The 24,276-nt window shown below is 40.7% G+C and overlaps 1 protein-coding gene across 1 annotated transcript; it reads right to left on the minus strand.

Moving 5' to 3' along the window:
- Window positions 1–494: 494 nt before the first annotated feature.
- On the minus strand, window positions 495–23,298 carry LOC108715924 (monocarboxylate transporter 2). The gene is made up of 5 exons (XM_041561774.1): window positions 23,132–23,298; window positions 17,918–18,162; window positions 9,450–9,593; window positions 4,377–5,237; window positions 495–1,710 (listed from the first exon to the last, which is right to left on the minus strand). The coding sequence occupies exons 2-5, from the start codon at window positions 18,132–18,134 to the stop codon at window positions 1,436–1,438; spliced, it is 1,497 nt and encodes a 498-aa protein (XP_041417708.1). The 5' UTR covers window positions 18,135–18,162; window positions 23,132–23,298; the 3' UTR covers window positions 495–1,435.
- Between the last annotated feature and the right edge of the window lie 978 nt (window positions 23,299–24,276).

Raw genomic sequence — 24,276 nt, forward strand, 5'->3', positions numbered from 1 at the left:
CCATGCACCGATTTGAAAAAGAGACTGGAATATGATGCTGGGGGCTACACCCCTATATCACAGTCATCCGCTACACCTCCTTGGGGAGTGCATAGGGGCCCAGGGCTCATGGCCGGTTGTTGTTGAGGGCACAGTAAGATAAATGGGACGATATAAGCAATACATCATTTCAGAAACAATTCCTGTTATGATGGTATAGATCCAGATCTTCCCACTTGACCCACAGCTAGTTCCACTTGTTTTAGTTTGGCTCTGCAACAGTTGATAGAGTGGCCACCTCCAAAACTGTACCATGTGTTGAACAGACAACCGGAGAGCCTTAAATCTTAATGTCGTTTATTAGAGCACTAGCTGTTTCAAGACCTTCCTCGGGTGCATTTATGGAAAATTCCATATTTGCTAGCGCCATCTCATTTCAGCCACCGTGTTCAATTTCCTTGATTTCCCTGTAATAACAATATACTGTTTCGCTATGAAAAATGAAAACAAGACCCTTTTAAAAATATTTTATAAACTTAAGAAAATAAAATATTCAAACAAGGGAAACAATATATTTACAAAGAATTCCTTTAGTTTCTAAGCACCGTTTAGCCTTATGATGCCTGTAAATGTCCTTAGCGAATACAATTAGGTTCATCTTCAACCTTGTTAGAATAGTTATTTCCCGGTTCTACTTTTGGCACAGAAAATGCTGATTCTAGCAGCACATAATCATTTTGGCTCATGGTGATATAAAAGTCTATAGGTGAGATACGACCTTATTTCAATTTTTTTCCACTTCTGCTTGTAGATGTACTAACCACTGAAGTCACGGAGGAGAACTATGTTTTACAGGGATCTCTTGGGAGTTTTGATTAGCAGACCAAGACCAATCCCTAAAAGAGGCAGTTTAAATCTATGGGACAAATGGTGGGATACTGTCCAATTTGGCTATTCATATTGATTACAAATTAGTATCCATCCGAAATGAAGTAAAGGTTGCTCTGGTCCACCTTTCTTCTTGATCAGAAGATCAAAAAGAGGTTTCCATGGAAGAAACTAGGACAGAATGATTGTGATATATATAGATAGTTATATATTTATATACTAAAAAATAACGCTACGTTAGACCAGAAACGAGTGATGCTACAAGTAGTGCACAATATCTCATGGGGATGTCCAAGCTGTGTCTCTTTGGCGGATGTTGAGCTACAAATGGAGACATCTGCATTCTAGACAATTATTCGGGATCCCCCACCCCCATCACTCCATTGAAATTGATTATCACACCACTTTAATATGAAATTAATTATGGAACATAATGATGTACATGTTGGACATCCCTTATAATATAAATTCAACCATTTTGTCAATTTTTGTAAGCAATCCAACAATATGCAGAAGATTTTGATGGGGTTTGGCTTAAGTGCATTGCTATATGATATTTTCAACCACGTTAGTCGTCTTTCCAAGGCTTTTCTGTATCGGGCTTTGCCGATGTGGATTCTGCACCATTTTCTATTTTGTCATCATTGACCGATGTCTCGTTTTTCTTACAACCTGAGTTTTCTTTCATTTCCATCTCTTTTGCTTGTCTTTCTTTTTCCTCTTTCTCAAGCATGCGGTAATTATAGTAGTTCATGACAAAAAGAAAAAGTCCCGCCAATACCATGATTACTCCACATTCATAATACATGTACCTGTAGTCTCCAAAGGCATCAACAATGGCACCTGTGGGTAAAACCAACAAGAAGAAACTCTTTATTAAAACCAAACAAGCAACTCACCAAGAAGTATAGAAGGCTACAATGACCACTACAAGGATGACCCCTTTTTGACATTACTGAACCTGAACACAAAGAACAGTGTAGTTCTAAATTATAATTAAAAATAGTACCAATGAATTGTAAGACCCTAATGTATTGGACAAGAAGTCAGAGAAAGACCTGAGTAACCCTAATGCTGGTCATACATGTACCAATATTATCCATGTATGATGCCTTGTCAAACCAACTGATATTCGTGTATTTAGGTATCGGTCTGTTATAGAATCGGGTAGGTAAGAGCATTTAATTTGCAGATGTACAATGTGGGCTTTTTCCAATCATTCAAGTACTCTACATGAACAATCAGAACAATCTTCTACATGAACAATCGGAAGGTCGCCCATCAAACACGTACGCTTGGCCGCTGGGGTGATAGGGTGCTACGAAGAGCATTTCCTTTACTTCAAGGAAATATTTTCATAGGCCCAATGTTAACGTCACAATGAACACAATGGACGTCACAATGGACACTGTCACCCCACCTGCAACAAAGATGTAGGTCATTCCAAAAATATGTTTAACCATAGTTTTAATATCCCTCAGCCAATAAGAATTTTTCTTAACTTTGTGGCCAATGACAGAAGACACCGACTCTCTTACGTTTGTGTTGCATTTATCTCTCAGGTCTTTGTTTGTTTATCTACTAGGCAAACCCTTTCTATGATGCTGCATGACTGAATCGCAATATCCTGATGTCATATACGCAACTGTCATACTTACAAGTCTTTGTCTTCGCAAGAAAAACAAGGTGTGTGTGGTTTCGTGAAAGAGAACGGCATTGGGAAAAAATGGTGTTTACTTTCACTTTAAAACAAGTTGAAGCCACTTTGCATATTTCCTGTATACAAGGACCTGACTACCTTTTCCCAGGCATGTGATTTTACCTCAGTTTCATCTAAAAGAGCCTAGGGGCAGATTTATTAGAGATCAAGCTTTACTTCCGAAGCAAATTCAAGTAAAAACAGGCTTCCCCCCCAAGTTTGAATGTTTTTTGTGGAGTTGCATGAAAACATTTGTTCTCATATTTATTCAAGTGCAACAAATCTCTAATGAGCCACTGACTAAAGGCCCCCCCATACACCGGCCAATAAAAACTGCCGACAGACCAAATCAGCAGCTTATCGGCCCGTGTGTAGGGCCCTCCGAAGGGCTTTCCCGATCAATATCTGGCCGAAAGTCGGGCAGATGTCGGTCGGGCATGGTTAAAAAATCCCGTTGGATCACACCACATCTGTTCGTCGGTGCGGTCCCGCGATCTGACCGCTCGTATTGCCTCTACTCTGATCCGATCATTGGGCCCTAAGGCCAAACGAGCGGATCTCCCTGTGTATGGCTACCTTAAGGCATTTTTTTCTTAGGAAACCCAAACCATTTGGCTAAAAGTGCTTTATTCTATGTATTGAACTTACTGCACCAACCGAAATGTTTAGTATCTCTGTAATAATAATGATTCAGGCCTGGGCCAGGCCAAGCCGACCGGGCGCCCTAAGCAACCCGTTTGGCTAACCCCGACCCCCCCCACGTACATGTGCAGGAGGGTGGGACTGGCAGGGGAGGGAGGGACAAACACAGGAGGGACAGACAAAGGAGGGAGGGACAGAAGAGCAAGCAACAGAGGGGGTAGGCGAGACCTACAGAGGGGAGTGAATCTGGACTAGAGGTAGGCAGAAGAATGTCGAACTGCCAGCGTTCCACTCTTCTGCCTACCCCTAGTTCCGGCCCTGATTCAGGCCTTCAGAGTTATACACAGGAGCTTGCCATCTTGGATTTGTTTGGCCATTTCGTGAGTGTCAATGACACTGCACATGCTCAGTGTGCACTGGGAACAAAGCTTAGGGGTTATTGCTAATCATCTAGCAGAAAACTATCATACCTGCCAACTGTCCCGTTTTCAGAGGGACATTCCCTCCTTTGACAGCTCAACCACAGTCCCTCGTCTGCCTATCATGGAAGCTGATGCTACAGGGCTTATGTAAATTGCCCTGGTTTCTAAGCTGCCATGTAATGAGAATATTAAACAGCCTTGTATCATGACTTTCTTATTAGGGAGCAGCAAATACTGATAAGGGGGCCAAAATAACTGTAAGGAGTGGAGAGCATGATATTGGTGTGATATGAATCAAAGAGACATTTTACTGATTTTTAAATTAAAGTTTTTTCCCCCAAACACAATTGAGAAAAAAAATCTTGAACAAACTCAAGGAGTTTTTGTCTAGCTTGACTGGAAGAATATTTATGAAAAGACTTGTAATGTGACAACTTTATCTGTGGTAATCCTTGAAATTTAACTGCCACAAAACACATTTTTCCATTCATTTTTAAAGTTTTGACTTTTTAAAAATAGCTTGAATGTTGATAATACACCTCTCACTAAGCTTGCCAGGTTTTAGCTGCTGAGTCTTTTCATTTGAAATTTTTTTCTGATTGCTAAATCTCAAAAATTGCCAATTCTCAAATTGCGGCAAAACTTGTTTAATTTTAATACAACGCAAGAACTATGAAAAGCTCTGGCACAGTGCTACTATCCCAGGAGGAATGTTTATTTTAAGACATTAGAATAGTGGTTCTTACCTCCAATTGGGGGTCCTAGGAGAAGAGGAACACACTCCACAATTGTAACAAGTCCCACAGCACTTGAAAATTTCTGGACACCAACAAGATCCATAAGAGTTTCAAAAAGTAAAGCGCAAACCATTCCAAAAGCCAAACCAAAAAATACAGAGTAGACAACCAAACCAAAGTAGTCTGTGGCAAATGGGCACATGAGATGGCAAAATCCATTAAAAATAACTGAAAAACTAAGGAAATATTGGATTCTAGGGCGTATCCACTTAGTGTTGGCAATAAAACCCGTGCCTGGCCGAGCAAACATATCTACAATGGCAAGAATTGATAAGAGGAACGCAGCCGAGTACTCATCAACTCCAAGATGTTTGGCATAAGGAGTTAAAAATACAATAGGGGCATAAAATGCAAAAAACATTACCACATTGCCAACTAGGTAAATCATGAAACCTCTGTGCTTAAAAAGTGTTAGGTCGAGGACTTTGTTAAATTTTTGCATGCAGGTTTCTTCCTTGTTCTCCTCCATTTTGGTCCCATAGGAAGGCTGAAGCTTGTTGGCAGACAGTAAGGTTTCATTTGTGCCTTTTTCAGCAAGATCTTGTGATGGCTTTTTCTTAGAAGTTGTTGTCTGTCCTATTGGTCGAAAGAGAGCACCTGCCACACAGCAGTTTAGCAACAATCCACCCAATATCAAAAAACTGCCCCTCCAGCCAAACTTATCAAACAAGAACTGGTTGAGCGGTGCAAGCGTGGAAAGTACAACTGGACTTCCAGCCATGGCAAGGCCATTGGCAATCGGCCTTCTTTTGAGAAAATACTTCCCAACCACGATGACAGATGGCTGAAGATTTAAAGAAAAACCAAAACCTGAAAAGAAAGGGAAAAAAAAAAAACAGGTATTATTTTTACATTGATCACTTCTGGTTACAATCTCAGCTGAATTCCACCCAGTGGAACATTTTAAAGCACAAACTAAATTGAGAAGGTGAAGTAAAATGACTTGAAACAAGAAAGACGATTTCTGTGAATTCAATTTGTAAGCGAAGTCTTCTAGTGAGGTGGGAGAATGTCCAAATTAGTCGACTAATATAAAGTTTAATTTTGGGAGTTTATAGAGAGTGCCTCTGCTAATAAATGACAGAGCACCTCATACCCACATATAATAATGGTATTTTGATCTCCTTTTTTAATTTACCCTTCATTTGAAATCTCTAATTTACCTCCAAGAGGCCTCGATGGAATATAGAGGAGTAAATTAAACCAAATGGACATGGCAGACTTGCTGGTCATTGGGTAGTAGCAGTACTGTGTTACTATTCAAGCAAAACCAGTCCCTACCTATTTGTTGACCGTCATTTCCAGTGTGTATCCTGCCCTCTGTTATGTCCCAAACAATGAGGACTTGGGACAGAGTTTACTGGGTCCTTTAAGACTCTTTCATTCTGAGATGTTCTTTTATGAACATACTTCTTCATAGAGGCAGAACCAGACCTAGATGTTTTGTCGCCTTTACTGTATCAAGCACAAAGCAGCCTCCTACCGGGTAACTGTACACAGACCAATTTTGGAATCTTCTCCCCACTTTGCCCTGGTGCCAATCTCTCCCTATTTCCAAAACTCTGGAACATGAATTGGAGAGAAGGAGAAGAGACTACTATATGGGAAGAACAGTGTTTTCTTCCCCTACTTAATGTTACCCTGGTATTTGTCTTGGCTATTCCCACAACATGGCAAAAGAGTACTCCTGCACTGAAATTATTAAATTCTCTTCTGGCTTATACCAATACTATCCACACATCTAGTACAGAAAAAAGAGCAGGGTGAGCTTAATAAGAGGGAGGAGTCGCACAATGGGGCATAGATGGTGGGTCTACACAAGTACTCACCTATGTTTGAGTAGGGAGCAGAGTCCTCATATATTATGGTGCATAAATGGAATGTCCCATTAGTAACACTGTTCTTTGCCTTGTTTGTCTCACCCTAGTTCCAGCATCGCACAGAGGCCTCAAGGGTGTAATCTGGGACACTGGGTCTATTTGGTTTTGCTCTGAGCATGTGCATTTGAAAGAAAACTAAACAAATCCACAGTCTTCTGTTTCTCTTTTCACACTTTGCATCAAGTTGCAGCTCTTCAACTGTTACGGAACGTTGGAGAAAACTTCATACTAAACGCCTGCACCTAAACACAGTCATGTACAGTAGTTGTGAGGCTCTACATGGCCAGGGATTTCAACCTTCTATCAGCTCATGGTTCGGAATTCTGCTGATTTATACCAAATTATTGTATTTTACCAGCTGAAATATTAAGCAAACAATCTAGAATGCTCGGGACCTGTTTTTTCTGGATATGGGGCCTTTCCATACTTTAAGCCTACTAAAAAACATTAATTAAACCCAATAGGATTGTTTTATCTCCACTAATGATTAGGGATGCACCGAATCCAGGATTCGGTTCGGGATTCGGCCTTTTTCAGCAGGATTCGGATTCGGCCGAATCCTTCTGCCCAGCCGAACCGAATCCGAATTAAATTAAAGTAAATTAGGGGCGGGAGGGAAATCACGTGACTTTTTGTCACAAAACAAGGAAGTAAAACATTTTTTCCCCTTACCATCCCTAATTTGCATATGCAAATTAGGGTTCGGCCAAATCTTTCACAAAGGATTCGGGGCTTCGGCCAAATCCAAAAAAGTGGATTCGGTGCATCCCTACTAATGATTAATTATATCTTAGTTAGAATTAAGTATTATCAGTGAAAAAGGAAATATTTTTAAAAAATATTAATTATTTGTTTAAAATAGACTACATGGGAAATGGCCTTCCCCTATGGCTGAGCTTCGTGGATAACAGGTTTACGGATGACAGATCCCATACCTGTATAGGAAGATTAAAGAGGCCTATTTCTACCCACTGGAACAGGCAATTGATATGACAGTTTTGAATTTTGTAATCCTCTGTGTAATATACTATAGACAGTGTTTCATAAGTATTCTTAGAGTTATCATGTCACTAAAATCTGATTAATTGAAAAACCCTTATGCATAAATATTAAAAAAAAAAAGTTCTTTATTTAATTGACTATTTTTGGGAAGCTCGTTCATGAGAAGCAGCGGGCGACACTTTTTCTGGAATACACAGTCGTTAATAAGAAAGGCAATTAGTTTGAATGTCAACTAGCCATTTAGGTAATAATCAATTAAAACTCCCAATTACCTCATCATTCATTTTTTTCGGTGACACAAATCTAATTTATTATAATCTCATTTTACAGGCGTTAATTAGTATGCAACAGCTTCCTACTCAGAACTTCTCTCTCTGACTTGTCATTAGGAGGCGTTTAAGACACCCGCTAAAATTTATGCACCAAGTTTAACTCTTCTGTTTAACAAAAGTAGATCCCCAAAAAAATCAAAGTGTAACCAACTGAGCAAGGAAAATGCGAAAAAGAAAAGAAACAGGAGCAAACAAAAAAAATTGGCATGCGAATAGAAATAAACTGCAAACCGAGAATACTGGTGATAAACTGGGTCAAAAGAAAGAGTGATTAATGTTTAAAAGTTACATTTTATACATAACTGGCAGTTGGAACCAATGGATATAATAATTCCATGAGTTTTTGTACCCAGAATGCCACAATACTTCTGATGTGTGCTTAGTACACCTGGGATCTCTCTGTACAAGTTAAGCATATGGGCAAAAGTATCTACACACATGATTTAAAGTAACAGGTCCTCAGCTGGAAACCCCACTACTGAGTTACAAACGGTTTCCAGGGGCAATGTCAGCACAAGAGTGTAGGGTTTTTCATCAGTGGTCAAACATCACCATGTCCAATGCAAAGGATGAGCTGGAACGATGGCATTTCACCATTTGGGCTTGGCAGATACTAGGAGAATGCTACGTGCCATAGTGCATAATACATTTGTTAGGAATAATGGTTTGGGGCTGTTTTTCATACTTTGAGCTCCTGGTTCCAGTGAAAGCCAACCTTAAGGCTACAACATACATGGACATTCTTGACAATTCTATGCTTCATACTTTGTGGAAGAGTTTGGGGAATGCTCCTGTTTCAGCACAATAATGTCGCCATCCACAAAGTCAAGTCCATACAGAATGGTTTATGGTAGTGGAAGAACCTGACTGAACAGAGCCCTGACCACCACCCAAATGAATCCCTGTGGGATGAATTAGAACCCTGACTGTAAGCCAGGCCTGATCACCAACATCAGTGCCCAACCTCACGAATGTTCTTGTGGCAGATTTGAAGCGAATCCCACCAACAATTTCCCAACATCTAATGCAGAGGTCCCCAACCTTTTTCATCCATGAGTAACATTCTAAAAAGTTGCGGAGCAATACAAGCATGAAATATGTTCCAGGGGTTGCCAAATAAGGGCTGTGATTGGCCAGTTGGTAGCCCCTATGTGGACTGGCAGCCTAAAGGAGACTCTGGCAGTACACCTGTTTTTTATGCAACAAATCTTGCCTCCAAGCCAGGAATTGGAAAATAAGCTCCTGCTTTGAGGCCACTGGGAGCAACATTCAAGGGGTTGGAGATCAACATGTTGCTCACAAAAGCTACTTCTTGGGGACCACTGATCTAGTAAAATCCTTCCGAGAAGAATAGAGGCTGTTACGGCAGCAAAGAGAGGGGCAACTTCATGTTAATACACTTTGTTTTTGGAAGTAGATGTTGGACAGGCAGGTGATGGGATACTTTTAGCCATATAAGGTAGTAGCTAGTCCTGCAAAATTGTACTTAGTTGGAGAATACTTCTTCTGGCAAAGTAGTTGCTCATAGAATGCTTGTATTTTTCCACTGGTGGATGTTTTTAAATCTATATATAAGGGCTAGGGATACCTTGACCTGGATTTATGGTAGTTTAATGTTTATGTGCTCAACAACACCTCTACACATGTCCTAAGAAATAGACTTGTTAAAGAATTTAGAGACAGGTGTTTTGGATTGTGGGATCAGGAGCAGAGAGCGGCGTATGGAAGTCCAGTGAGTCATTCCAAAAAAACTCAAATATACAATTTTTTTTCCTATGTTAGTTAAAATGAGGAAATAATGATCTTACCTGCAATGACGCCGATGAAGATATACAGCTGCATAATACTTGAACTGAACGTTGCTATGATCATACCCGCTCCACTCAACAGTCCTCCAAATATAACCACTGGCCTGCTGCCATAGCGATTAACCAAGATACTGCTTACCGGACCTAAGAGTTAAAAAGAAACAAAACATATTCAAACATTTGGCTCTCTAACTGCATACAGTCATTTCTGCATTGACTAGTCCAGAAAGAATGGATCTTGGCCTGGCAGTGTATAGTTAGGTGATCAGTGTTTTACATAGGACTGTCCAGTCAGTGGACAAAGCAACCACATAACAGTTAAAAAAAAAGTTCAAACAAATATAAACCCCAAACCAGAACAAAAAATTTAAAATGAAGTCAACTGCAAACTACATCTGAGCAGTGCTAGCCACCATATATTATGACCTTCTGGACATGCAGCGTAACATAGAGTTGTGTTTAGAATAATAGCAGTCCGACATCACTTACCTGATCAACCACTGTTTTTGGTTGGAATTATGTTTCTACATGTCAAATAATTTTCTAGTAGGTGTAGTAGAGTAATAGAAACCCAACAGACCCATAGAATTTAACATCTGTATATTTATAACTGTTTATGATATTTTCTCTCTGTGTGTACGTTTATACAGCGGGGAGTATCCTAGTAGCACTACATAAATAAACCTAAAGAGGCCCGGTTCCTGAACACCACCACTTAGGACCCCCCATACACAGCGATTTTCTCTGGGGGGTTAACTACAGAGGAAACAGACCCAGCGGCTGCAGGGGAGCCCAGGCAGTATAGGGGCCCCATGAGGCCCCAACTCGTGTACAATTTCAATAAATATCGGTAATCAGGTCAACCTCTAGAAATTTTGGGGGCCTGAGAAGTAATTTGCTGTGGGGCCCAGTAAGACGCTACGGTCTATAAAGCAAAGTAGCACAGAGGGTTGGCAAGCGACATCTCACTTTGTTTCAAGCCCTTTTACGGCAACTGCCAACACTGAGCAGGAGTAGTTGAAGCAATGTCTGCATTGGTTTCCCTATTAGAAGACTGAGAAGGGGAGCTGGAATTGGTATGACATGGTCATGCGCTATACTGCTTTACACAATGAGGTAGAGGAAAAAAGCGCATTTAGGGGTTCCTACATAGTTTGGTTCATGTGGGGGGTCCAAGGAAGTGTGTTTAACCATGGGATAGATGGGGGAGCTCTTTTCCCACCATAAAGCTCTTAGTTTTGTTTGAAATACATATAACGGATGCCCTTTAGAAGCTCTGCAGATCTTAGGTGTCATAGCCAATAGGCACTAAAACACAGGGAAAGGCTGTACGTGATTCAAATAAAAATATAAGGTACAGGTCAATGACACCAGCTATGAGCACTGCCCTTTTATTACCCTCTGTATCAACTGTCACCTTTCCTTTTAATTGAACTTCAATAAAATGACAAAGTTCAAAGAAACCTTTGTAAATCAAGGTTTATGGTGAACGATCATGTGCTGATATAGGCCATATTTTCCAAATAAACTTTTAAAGTACTTTGTTTTGGAGGAGAAGGTGTTGGGTTATGATTCCGCCATCACACCCAAAACAAAAAGAACTTGGTTCAGGGTTTTCTGTAAAATGTTTTATCAGACTCACAATGAGATAACGTGTGTAGGGCAATTTGCTGACAATCTGTGGTTGCTTGGACCAATAAAGAGCCATAAACATTTTTTTAATCTGGAGGTTCCATTTAAAATATGACTATACACCACATGAGCCCAACATGCCATTTCCAAGCCTAGGGTATCACTGTGGAGTTTCTTCAGCCATTACTGCCACAAGAGCCTCTGTTCCTATGGGAAAGCTTTGCACTAGATGTTGAAACATTGTTGATGGGATTTGCTTCCATTCAGCTACAAGAACATGAGTGAGGCTGATGTTGGAGATCAGGCCAGGCAATTTTTGGAGGTTGAGGTTATGACCTTGCAAAGCCAGTTAGGTTCTACATTAAGCGCATTATTGAAGAAACAAGAATGAGCCTAATTAGCCCAAATTATGGAATGATGTCCAAGACCATTGCTACTTCTCCACTAAAAACTACTGTTGGATTCAACTGGCATCTGCCAAACCTTTTCCACTTCTCCAGAGTCCAACGGCAGTGCCCTTTACCACCACCCCAGCAGACAATTGGCATTGTTCATGGTGATGTTAGGTCTCTTAGCCTCTAATCACCAACAGAAACCCTAAACGCCCTATGAATACAGAATAGTGCTTCAGCTGACATTGCTTCCAGAGACCAACTGGAAATACGCAGGGAGTTTTCTAACAGAGGACATGCCATTTTAGAAAGCTCCTAATTATGGGAAGGCAGTCTCCCATAGAAGTCATTTTGATCAAGTAATTCAGATTTTCCTTGGGGGTAAAAATAAGAATAAAAAAGGAACAAAACTAATTTAGCAGGAAGAATCCCTTTGGTTTTCTTATAGCCCACAGACAAAATTAACTATATCACCACCAGTATTTGTCTGAACTATACAACTAGTAGATCGCATTCCTCTCACCAGTCCCCACTAAAACTTTAAGGCAGTCTTGTGCACAATCCCATTCAACCCCTGCTACACCATTACCTGCCCCTAGACCTATCCTGATCTACTTTAACCCAATCCCAATGCTGGTATTTATCCCAGCTAACTACTGTATATTGTCTAGGGACCTCTAACACAGATTATATCAAGAATTCTGCCGTTAGGGTTATATGGATGATAAAAGGAGCAGGGTTACTTTTATTATATTAAACCAAGGTGACATAAACCAATAAAATGAACTAAAAGCTGATGACCTTTCCAAGGTGACAAGTTATGACATGGCTTCTAACTTCTACCTGTAACTTTATGTGTAACCTTAGTGACAAAGACTACGTTGGCATCAGACCAACATGACACATGGCATGGATTGATTCCAAGACAAAAAAATGCAACTTTTACTAGCAAACGCCTTAGCTGGCAGCATGTGCTCAAAGTCCTAGAAAGTACAATCACATTTGTTTTATTGTATTCAATAACAAAGATGAAAAAAATTTGCCAGACTGTTTGCAGAAGAAGCGGCTTTTATAGAAAGAGTGTAGGGCACATTAGAAAAAGAAAACCGATCCAAACTCTCCCCCTTCGACAATGGCCGCTCTCACCAAACGTTGTGCCGATATTTATCCGACACACATTTGGGTGCTTACCACGGGGATCCTTGCCACCATAAATACAAAGGAAGCAAGGAGGGCTCCACAACGAAGAACTGCCACTTTATTCAACGAGCTTTCACAAACTCTATGCCTAAGAATAAAGTGCCAATTCTTCATCGGAGTGCTCTCCTTGCATCCATTCATAACACTGCATTGTCAAACTTCCATTACACCTATCAGGTTTTTGGTGGGTGCAATTGTGCACCTGTGATGGAAAAAAAAAAGCAATAAACACTGGATTTAATAATATTTCTACTGAGGATGTGCGATACTGAAGCACACAATGGAACCAGCAAGAGGAGAACAAAAACTGATGACCACAAGTTAGTAAAGAAGGTCAATCATTAGTGACAGCAGTGGCTAATTTTTAATGAAGCTGTACAAGTATGGGATCTGTTATCCATAAAACCGTTATCCAGAAAGCTCCTAATTACAGGAAGGCCGTCTCCCATAGACTCCATTTTAATCAAATAATTTAGATTTTTATAGTGGATTTCCTTTTCTCTGTAATAATAAAACAGTAGCTTGTACTTGATCCAAACTATAATTAATCCTTATTGAAGGCAAAACAAGCCTACTGGGTTTATTTAATGTTTAAAACATTTTTAGTAGCCTTAAGGTATGAAGATCCAAATAAGGGAAAGATCCCTTATCTGGAAAACCCCAGGTCCAGAGCATTCTGGATAAAAGATCCTATACCTGTGCCTTGTACTTGATCCCAACTAAGACATAATAAATCCTTACTGGAAACAAAACAAGTCTATTGGGTTTATTTAATGTTTATATGATTTTCTAGTAGACTTAAGGTATGAAGACAGATCCATTATCTGGAAAACCCCAGGCCCCGAGCATTCTGGATAGCAGGCCCCATATCTGTATTAAACTTCTTGGGAAAGTTCTCAGATTTGGACACCTAGTACCTGGATGGCAACATACAATATAATATAATAGTGCTATAATTTTGATCAGCGTTATCCAACTTCAAATCAAACACCAACATGTGATATCGCCCCCTACAGAGACTTACCACCCAGCAGTGAGTAGCAAGACTTATGGCCCCAGAAAGATAGGCTCAAGTCTCAGCCAAGCTTGGCACCGTATAGAGAGCTCAAGTAGACAGTTGCACGTTCTAATGAAGGCTTCTACGCTGCATGAATATTTTAAGGTCTGTGGATTCTGTCAAGATTTAGAGGGTGATAATATGGAATACAATCAATTTTCTGGCTTGGACTGCAAGGCAAGATGGAAGAAAATAGTAGGAAATAATAGTAGAACACATATCACAAACCATTTGGAGGTGTTCCATCGAGACTTCATAGCAATCGTTGCCTGGCCGCTAGACAACAAGATAAGGTTCCAGATAGTTTTGTTTATTCCTACCTTTACTTACATTAGATACAGTACAATCAGGCTTTTGTTAAAGTATCTACTTCATATCTCATTTTGTGTAAGTGGGAGTTCATTTAAGTTCAGGAAAGCAGAGTAGATGCAATTGTGCCAACTGCCAACCCAACAAATCAGGGGCGTAACTAGAGAGCAAGCAGATCCTGCGGCTGCAGGGGGGCCCAGGAGATATAGGGGCCCATGAGGCCCAAATACTGTAAAGAGCAATTTCAATATATATTAGTAAAACAGAACAAACTCGGGATATGTTTGGGGCCCTAAAATTAATTTGCTTTGGGGCCCAGTAATTACGCCAATGCAACAAATACCAATATGCTGAAGTGTAATTAGACAAAAGGCAAACTGTAGACATCTTCAGCTGCCAGTGGGGTTATCCTACATTAAAGTGGACCCGTGACCCAAAAAAATTATTCAGAATCCTATTTTATAACATTAGGCAAGCAAAATGAACTTTAATTACATGATATAAATTATTTAAATCCTTTTACCATCAGTCTGGGAATTCATAATTATAACAAGTAGGCAGGAGCCATTTTGTGGACACTGTTATTAAGACAAGTCTTGTATCATCTCAGAATCTTGTTTGTGCACCAGAATGAGGGACCTGATGTCCATCCCTATGTCCTGGTTACACAATTAAATGGTGAAGAGAACGGGGGAATGTGGGGAGAGCAGTGACTGTAGGAAGTGCTGAATGGAAAGTGAAAGTAATTGCCTAAGGCATAGAGGAGGGGCAGACAATATTTGATTGACAGCTGAGGTGTTTATATGAGTTTACAACAGCTATGAATGCTCTAATAAAAAATAGAAATTGGATTTCATGTTTAATTTGAAAATATACAGATTTTTGTGTCTGGGTGACAGGTCCACTTTAAGGCTGGACTTCCGACAGTGCCGAGTAGGGATTTGCTATGGATACAAACTGACGGGTGAGTGTATTCGGCACAACTCTCTGTAGTAGACGGCCCCTTATCAGCGCAGCATATCAATGACACCAGCACAATACAGGGTGGTGATTAAAGAAAACACCCAAAATTCCAATGTCAAGGTTATGCTATCTAGTGCCATGGCGGTTACCTCTTGGTTAAATACTGTGCCTCGGGGTGGGGGGGGGATGCCTTCCTGACAAGGAACCTACTGGGTTATGTCAATGTTATTATCATGACAATGTTATATGAAACAGATTGTTTCATGAGATTACAGAAGGCTAAGGGCTAAACTCCAGCAGCCAGTGGCGTAACTAGATATTACTGGGCCCCACAGCAAATTATATTTCAGGCCCCCAAAATGTTTAGAGGTTGATTTGTTTCTCCAATATTTATTGAAGTTGTATATGAATTAGGGCCTCATGGGGCCCCTATACCTCCTGGGCCCCCCTGCAGCCGCAGGGTCTGCTTCCTCTATAGTTACGCCCCTGCCAGCAGCGCTTTTGTAGGATGGTGTCGGAACGACAAAACGCATGGGTCAAAATATAATGGGACTGATGGGAAAATCTGATGCATAAACTACATGTAACATTTTCCATCCAACACGACAGTTGGATGAAAACGCTGCATCTTCATCCGACAATATAAAAACGGATGGTGTAGGAAAGACTTATTGAAATACATTTATGGGACCCGGCGCTCGGGACCAGGTGTTTTCCGGATAACAGATCTTTCCATAACTGGATCTTCATACCTTAAGTCTACTATAAAATCATCTAAACATTAAATAAACCCAATAGGCTGGTTTTGCTTCCAATAAGGATTAATTATATCTTAGTTGGGATCAAGTACAAGTTACTGTTTTATTTTTATACAGAAAAAGGAAATCATTTTTAAAAATTTGGATTAATTGATTAAAATAGAGTCTATGGGAGACGGCCTTTCTGTAATTCTGAACTGTCTGGATAAAGGGATTCCAGATAATGGATCACATACCTGTATATTGACTGTCGGATGTAAATGAAGAAAAGACTCCATTTGACTTTAACTGATCCGACTTTACATTCTAGCCTGGGGGGGGTAATCAGATTTTGGAGTGTCCTACAAAATCTTGTGCTGTTGCACGGCATTGCATGGAGGATCAGATAAAATCGGACCCATAAAATTTTAATAGAAACGCTTGTGTAAAAAAACCTTTCATCTCTCCCTCAACCACATTAAAGGGGTTGCTCACATTCCAATTAACTGTTAGTATGATATAGAAAGTCATATTCTGAGAACATTTGCCATTGGTTTTCTGTTTTGTGGTTTTTGAGTTATTTAGCTTTTTATTCTCCAGTTTGCAATTTTAGCTGTCTGGTTGCTAGAGTACAAATTCCCCTAGCAACAAGACACTGATTTGAATAAGAGACTGGGATATGAATAGGAGAGGCCTGAATATAAAGTAATGAGTAATAAAAATTAGCAATAACAATAAGGGGCAGATTTACATAGGGTTGAATATCGAGGGTTAATTAACCCTCGATATTCGACTGCCGAATGTAAATCCTTCGAAGTCAAAGGATTTACCGCAAATAGTTCGATCGAACTATTAAATCCTTCGATTCAAAGGATTTTAATCCATCGATCGAACGATTTTTCTTCGACCTAAAAATTGTTACAAAGCCTATGGGGACCTTCCCCATAGGCTAACATGGCACCTCGGTAGGTTTTAGGTGGCGAACTAGGTGGTCAAAGTTTTTTTAAAGAGACAGTACTTCGACTATCGAATGGTCGAATAGTCGAACGATTTTTAGTTCGAATCGTTCGAAGTCGTAATCGAAGTAGCCAATTAGATGGTCGAAGTAGCCAAAAAAAACATTCGAAATTCAAAGTTTTTTTTCTTCTATTCCTTCACTCGAGCTAAGTAAATGGGCCCCTAAATGTGTATCCTTATAGATCCTTTGTTTTTTTTTGTCAGTGACCCCCATTTGAAAGCTGGAAAGAAAAAATGAAGGCCAATTGAAAAGTTGCTTAGAATTAGCCATTCCATAACATGCTAAAAGGGATAAAGCACCTCTTTAACTTTAAGATAACCCATTACAATCAGATCCATATAAAAGCCACTTGGTGCATTACATGTATACATTTAAAGCACCAATTAGCAGTCCAAAATATATATCCAACACCAATTTTGAAATTACAATTGGTATAAATAATTTCTATCCGCTTGATCCCCTATATCATCAAAAATTTCAGCGGTTTAAGATCCGCTCACCGTTGGTAGTAATTGACCCGGGTGCACCTGCCCCGAGCCCTGCGTTTAATACACAGTCTATCCCACGTTCCTTCCAACAGTTGTTTGTATTCATAGATAAATATGTATAAGGATCAGCTTACCCTCTCCTTGGGGTGACCCGGGTGCTGCCGCCCCGAGTCTGTCGCTAAGGGAGACGTTTTCAACTATTCACATCCAAGTCGTCGCGGCGCACTCCAAAGTCAAAGGATCGCTCATAGGTTGTTGGTTAAAAAAATTTTTTTAACCAACAACCTATGAGCGATCCTTTGACTTTGGAGTGCGCCGCGACGACTTGGATGTGAATACATTTAAAGCACCGCCAGCTCTTCCCTTTATTCATGATAGGGTTTATTCATGGGGTTTATTCATGTGGTTTAGTCATAGGGTTAATTCACAGAGTTTATTCATGGGGTTTATTTATAGGGTTTATTCATGAGGTTTGGGAAATGTAACTAACACAAGGCTGCCGGGTGTTTCTGGGTTCATGGGTAGCATTCAGCAAACTGAAGTAATATAGCAGTTCCTCCTTTATGCAGAACAGCCGATACCCAAGGCAGAGGTTTACCGATAGGACATTGCATTATAACACTGACATTAACATTTTTTTATATTGTGAAAATAAAATGTTGTTTTTCTCACCCCCGGCATACATAGCAGCCAGTAATATTGAGGATATCCATGCAATTTCACTGTACGAAGCCCCAAAATGCTCCTGGATTTCTTTGAAGAATACGGTGATCGCTTTTGAAAAGGCGTAGGAGAATCCCATTGAGATAAAAGCTCCGAAAACAACCACCCAACCCCAGCCTCCATCTGGCGGAGTGTACCCCATCACGTTGTTAGCCAATGGTGCCATGTCTTCTAACTATGATCCACTCATAGGCCTGCAAGACAAACAGAGACAGGTCACTGCTTTATACATAGTATCCCCCTTTGTTTCAAAATATTAGAAGTCACTGAGGGGTTCTACAACCATATAAAGGTACAAGGCTGCAGGCTGAGTTATACAGGGAACTCTGAGTATCACTCATGTATTATAAGGGATAATGTACCCCCTACTGTAAATGATAAGGATATTAGAAGTCACTGAGGGGTTGTTCTGTGACCATATAAAGACACAAGGCTGCAGGCTGAGTTATACAGGGAACTCTGAGTATCACTCATGTATTATAAGGGATAATGTACCCCCTACTGTAAATTATAAGGATATTAGAAGTCACTGAGGGGTTGTTCTGTGACCATATAAAGACACAAGGCTGCAGGCTGAGTTATACAGGGAACTCTGAGTATCACTCATGTATTATAAGGGATAATGTACCCCCTACTGTAAATTATAAGGATATTAGAAGTCACTGAGGGGTTGTTCTGTGACCATATAAAGGCACAAGGCTGCAGGCTGAGTTATACAGGGAACTCTGAGTATCACTCATGTATTATAAGGGATAATGTACCCCCTACTGTAAATGATAAGGATATTAGAAGTCACTGAGGGGTTGTTCTGTGACCATATAAAGACACAAGGCTGCAGGCTGAGTTATACAGGGAACTCTGAGTATCACTCATGTATTATAAGGGATAATGTACCCCCTACTGTAAATTATAAGGATATTAGAAGTCACTGAGGGGTTGTTCTGTGACCATATAAAGGCACAAGGCTGCAGGCTGAGTTATACAGGGAACTCTGGGTATCACTCATGTATTATAAGGGATAATGTACCCCCTACTGTAAATGATAAGGATATTAGAAGTCACTGAGGGGTTGTTCTGTGACCATATAAAGACACAAGGCTGCAGGCTGAGTTATACAGGGAACTCTGAGTATCACTCATGTATTATAAGGGATAATGTACCCCCTACTGTAAATTATAAGGATATTAGAAGTCACTGAGGGGTTGTTCTGTGACCATATAAAGACACAAGGCTGCAGGCTGAGTTATACAGGGAACTCTGAGTATCACTCATGTATTATAAGGGATAATGTACCCCCTACTGTAAATGATAAGGATATTAGAAGTCACTGAGGGGTTGTTCTGTGACCATATAAAGGCACAAGGCTGCAGGCTGAGTTATACAGGGAACTCTGAGTATCACTCATGTATTATAAGGGATAATGTACCCCCTACTGTAAATGATAAGGATATTAGAAGTCACTGAGGGGTTGTTCTGTGACCATATAAAGACACAAGGCTGCAGGCTGGTGATCTTTTGGCTTAGGAGTGGGAAAGAAGGGGCCGAATAGTTAAAAAGGCATGTACAGGGAGGGTTAGTGTTCCCAAAAATAACCCTATAGTGAATGATAATGGGGAGGTATTGGAGGGATCCTCTGAATGTCCAGTGTGACCCTTTGGCAGCATCTGGCACCACATGAGTGACTGCTCTGCGGAGATAATATCCAATTAAAACCCACAGGATTCTGTTTATTTGCATTATGGGATAAGGAAATAACTCCCTTAGAAGCATATGCAGGGTTGAACTGGGACGTCGGGGGCGCGGTGGGGGACAATGAAAAGTTGGAGTGATATCACCCCCCTCCCCCCCAGCAGCCTAGCAACAGAACAATGGGAAGGTAACCAGATAGCAGCTCCCTAACACAAGATAACAGCTGCCTGGTAGATCTAAGAACAACACTCAATAGTAAAAATCCAGGTCCTACTGTGACACATTCAGTTACATTGAGTAGGAGAAACAGCAGCCTGCCAGAAAGCAGTTCCATCCCAAAGTGTTGGCTCTTTCTGAAAGCACATGACCAGGCAAAATGACCTGAGATGCCCCTACACACCAATATTACAACTAAAAAAATACACTTGCTGGTTCAGGAATTAAATTTTATATTGTAGAGTGAATTATTTGCGGTGTAAAAAGTGTCATTAAAAAATAAAAACAACATCATAAAAATCATGACAGAATCCCTTTAAGAACTTTAGCAGAGCATTTAGGTCCTTAGGTCTCTACTGACACCCCTACACCAGGAAAGGATAATCAATTCTCCCACATTCCTAACTTGCTGAACTTCATGCCGGTCCCCCAATCCACTTCTTTGGGTCCCTGAAGGGGGTAACCCTGGCGTCCAACCCCAGCTTTTATTTGCTCTTTAAACACCTTCCCTTACCCTTCTGATCTGTCAGTGGCACAGCAACTAAATGGAACAGAACCTTCATGCTCATACTCATTATTTGCTTTACTGTAGCAGAACAAAAGTGCTGCAAACAAAGCCACATCCAAGATCTCTCAAATGCTTGTGTGTTTAAACAAGAGCAGTGGCGGAATGAGATTTTACTGAGAACCAAAGAACAATGGCTGAAACCTAGGGGAAGAGGGGGCTCATTTACAAATGCAGAACATAAATATTCGCACGACTTACACTACTACTGTACATGCCCATTGCAACCGCATTTCATTAGTGATGGGTCAATTTCAGATTTTCACAATTTTTTCGTTATAACGTCCAAATGTCCCGATTTTTTTTTTGTGAAAACGTTAACATCTCACAATTTGTAAGTGAAAACGTTTGAAATTCACAATTTTTTGTGAAAACGGGCAAATGTCAAGATTTTTTCGTGAAAACGTTTGAATTTCACAATTTTTTTGTGAACCTTGCAATTTCATGATTTTTCACAAATTTTTCGCCGTTTCGTGAATTTTGCAGGAAATTCGCAAATTTTTTGGCGAATCGAAACTGGGCAAATTCGCCCATCACTACATTTCAAGTAATATACAGGGTGCTCGGGAGCCCTGGGAATAACTCCTGCCTGCTGAGCTCAGTCATATATGATAAAATGATGCTCAGCACTTTAACACACTCCACTGGTACACAGGAGCTTACAATTCATGGTCCCTATCACATTCGGTTTCTATTAGGGCCTGTATGTTTTATGTGCACATGGGGAAAACTTACAAATGCCTTGGAGGAAGAAAACGCTGAACTCCAACTGTCCAGGTGAATATCCAGGAATGTGCGATTATAAGCCCCACCCACTGCGCTGGAAATCTGACAGTTGCCAAAAACACTGGAAATCGGGGGTTTACCGGGGCCTTTAAATTCAACAGCTGCAAGTTACACACCCCTTAACCCCATCTTACAACTGTGCTACTCTTTCTTTAACTTTATTCCTCCCTATGGAATAAAAAATGTGCTTGAAAACAAAATTAGATTGCAAGCACTGCGGCCAGGATGTTACTTTTCGAAAAGTGCTGGGCACTTTGACATTGCTGAAGCCAAGCCGCATCTGCCATAGTCCCGAAGTTGAAGTCCCGAAGCTGCAAAAAGACCCAAAGTCACAAAAGAAGCCGAAATTGAAGTCCTGAAGCCACGAAAAGGAGCCACAGCTAAAGACCCAAAGCCACGAGTTCAGTTCTACGGAACACCAATGTGTGTTTTTATTTATTTTTTCAAACCCCTGGCCACCAATGTATTATTTTAATACTCTATAGGCTATATGTTTTTTTTAAAAAATATTCTCTGGGGCCCGAATGTTTCATTTTAACTTGTAAGGGGGGCCCTGGTGTCAATGTTTTTTTTCTTATGTTGGGCCCTGACCACCAATGATTTTTAAAATACTTTTATGGGGGGCCCTGGCACCAATGTTTTAAGAAAAAAAAACTTATGGGGGGCAACAGCGCCAATGTTTTTTTTTAACCCAGGTCACCAATTATTTTTTATTTATTATACCTTGTAGGGGGGCCCTGACCACCAATTTTTTAAAAAAAACTTAAAAAAGGGGGCCCTGACCATGAATTACTTTTTTTAACTTGTGTTTATAACTAGTTGGGTACTGATGTCTGTGTGATATTTTAATTGTGGTGTGGGGTGGGCGGGATCTAGGGTGGGGCATGGGGGCTGGGGTGGGCAGGCCCAGGGAGCCCCAAATATTTTGTTGTACGGGGCCCCGTGATTTCTTATGGCGGCTCTGATTGTAGCACTGAAGTAAAGTATTTTCTGCCCTGGACACCAATTGAGAGTTGTAAAGTGTATAACCATTACTTAGAGGTAAATCTGGAAACAAGAATAAATGACGCTACAATGGGCATTCATCTCACAGGGCAGGTTGTTAATATTTCAAACAATATTTTGAGGGCAATGGCCCAGTGCCAAGCATTTTGCCACCAGTTTATAGGTACCTCCATGGGCCGGGAGGGGGCAAATGCTTAGTCGCTCACAATACAGGTGTAGTGTCGGACTGGCCCACTGGGATACCAGGAAAAGTCCCGCTGGGCCCAGGTGTCAGTGGTCCCTCCTGCTGCTAAACGTTTGGTCTATTTCATGGCCATTCCCTATTTCTATGAGAATAATGAGGTTAACTAGATGGAATAATAGATTATAGTATGTAATGAAAAGAGACTAGGGGAATAGAGAGAGTGAGGAAGGGAAACTTTTAATCACCCAGGGAGACAAGACGCGGCAGTGAGTGTTTACAACTGTCATCTGACCCCAAAATGCAAAAACATGTCCAGATGAATATCAAGGAAGGTGCACTTCTGAGCCCCACCCACTGCGCTGGAAATCTGACAGTTGCCAAAACGCTGGAAATCGCGACTTTACTGAGGCCTTAAAATTCAACAGCTGCAAGTTACACACCCCTTAACCTCATCTTACAACTGTGCTGCACCTTATTTAACTTTATTCCTCCCTATGGAATAAAAAATGTGCTTGAAAACGAAATTAGATTGCAAGCGCTGCGGCAAGGAAGACTGGTGTAGGTTGGGTGAGACAGAGAAGCAGAAGTTTAGCAGTGAGTGGGTGAGAGCTGAGACTGAGAGAGGGGGAACCGATGGCTCCACGTGGGCACAGAGTTCGGAGGAGCGAGTGCAGCGCAGTCAGAGAGCGATTAATCGCGCAGAGCGGAGGAGACTTACCGGGAGCTGATGCTGCGGAGCTGATTGGGTTCCCTGGGTCGGAGCCTTGTGATGCGGATGGGAGGGAATCAAACAGATCACATACCTGCTCCTCTGAGCCTAGGGGCGGGCTAGGGGGAGGAGTCTACCCACGGGACCGGGGGTGGGGCTGACATGTGCTTCATTACTAATAAAGAACTTTACTTTATTATAATTTACTAACTCACTCCCAGCTCCACCTCCTCCCTATTGTGTCAGTCTGGTGCTTCCCAAGTAAGAACATTCTGCAAGTGTCAAACACAGCCTATAACTAAGCACACCCCTATATTTAACTCAGCACCCCCTTATATTTATCCAAGCACACCCCTTTATTTAACTAAGCACACCCCTATATTTATCCAAGCACACCCCTATATTTAACTAAGGACACCCCAATATTTAACTAAGCACACCCCTATATTTATCTTAGCACACCCCTATATTTATCTAAGAACACCCCTGTATTTATCTTAGCACACCCCTATATTTATCTAAGCACACCCCTATATTTAACTAAGGACACCCCTATATTTATCTTAGCACACCCCATATTTAACTAAGCACACCCCTATAATTATCTTAGCACACCCCTATATTTATCTTAATACACTCCTATATTTATCTAAGCACACCCCTATATTTAACTAAGCACAGCCCTATAGTTATCTAAGGACGCCCCTATATTTATCTTAGCACGCCCCTATATTTATCTAAGCACACCCCTATATTTAACTAAGGACACCCCTATATTTATCCAAGCACACCCCTATATTTAACTAAGCACACCCCTATATTTAACTAAGCACACCCCTTTATTTAACTAAGCACACCCCTATATTTAACTAATCACACTCCTATATTTAACTCAGCACACCCCTATATTTATCCCAGCACACCCCTATATTTATCCAAGCACACCCATTTATTTAACTAAGCACACCCCTATATTTATCCAAGCACACCCCTTTATTTAACTAAGCACACCCCTATATTTAACTAAGCACACCCCTTTATTTAACTAAGCACACCCCTTTTTTTTAACTAAGCACACCCCTATTTTTAACTAAGGACACCCCTATATTTATCCCAGCACACCCCTATATTTATCCCAGCACACCCCTATATTT

This window comes from Xenopus laevis, chromosome 4S, assembly GCF_017654675.1.
Source record: "Xenopus laevis strain J_2021 chromosome 4S, Xenopus_laevis_v10.1, whole genome shotgun sequence".
Classification (NCBI taxonomy): domain Eukaryota; kingdom Metazoa; phylum Chordata; class Amphibia; order Anura; family Pipidae; genus Xenopus; species Xenopus laevis.

What these genes read in the sequence shown, in the direction of transcription:
- LOC108715924 (XM_041561774.1), bottom strand. Translation starts at nt 18,134, where the DNA reads ATGGCACCATTGGCTAACAACGTGATGGGGTACACTCCGCCAGATGGA. An exon ending in GGCTGCTATGTATGCCGGGG is followed by an intron (nt 9,594 to 17,917) that starts GTGAGAAAAACA and finishes TTTAACTCTTAG; the next exon opens with GTCCGGTAAGCAGTATCTTG. An exon ending in CCTAGGACCCCCAATTGGAG is followed by an intron (nt 1,711 to 4,376) that starts GTAAGAACCACT and finishes TTTTACCCACAG; the next exon opens with GTGCCATTGTTGATGCCTTT.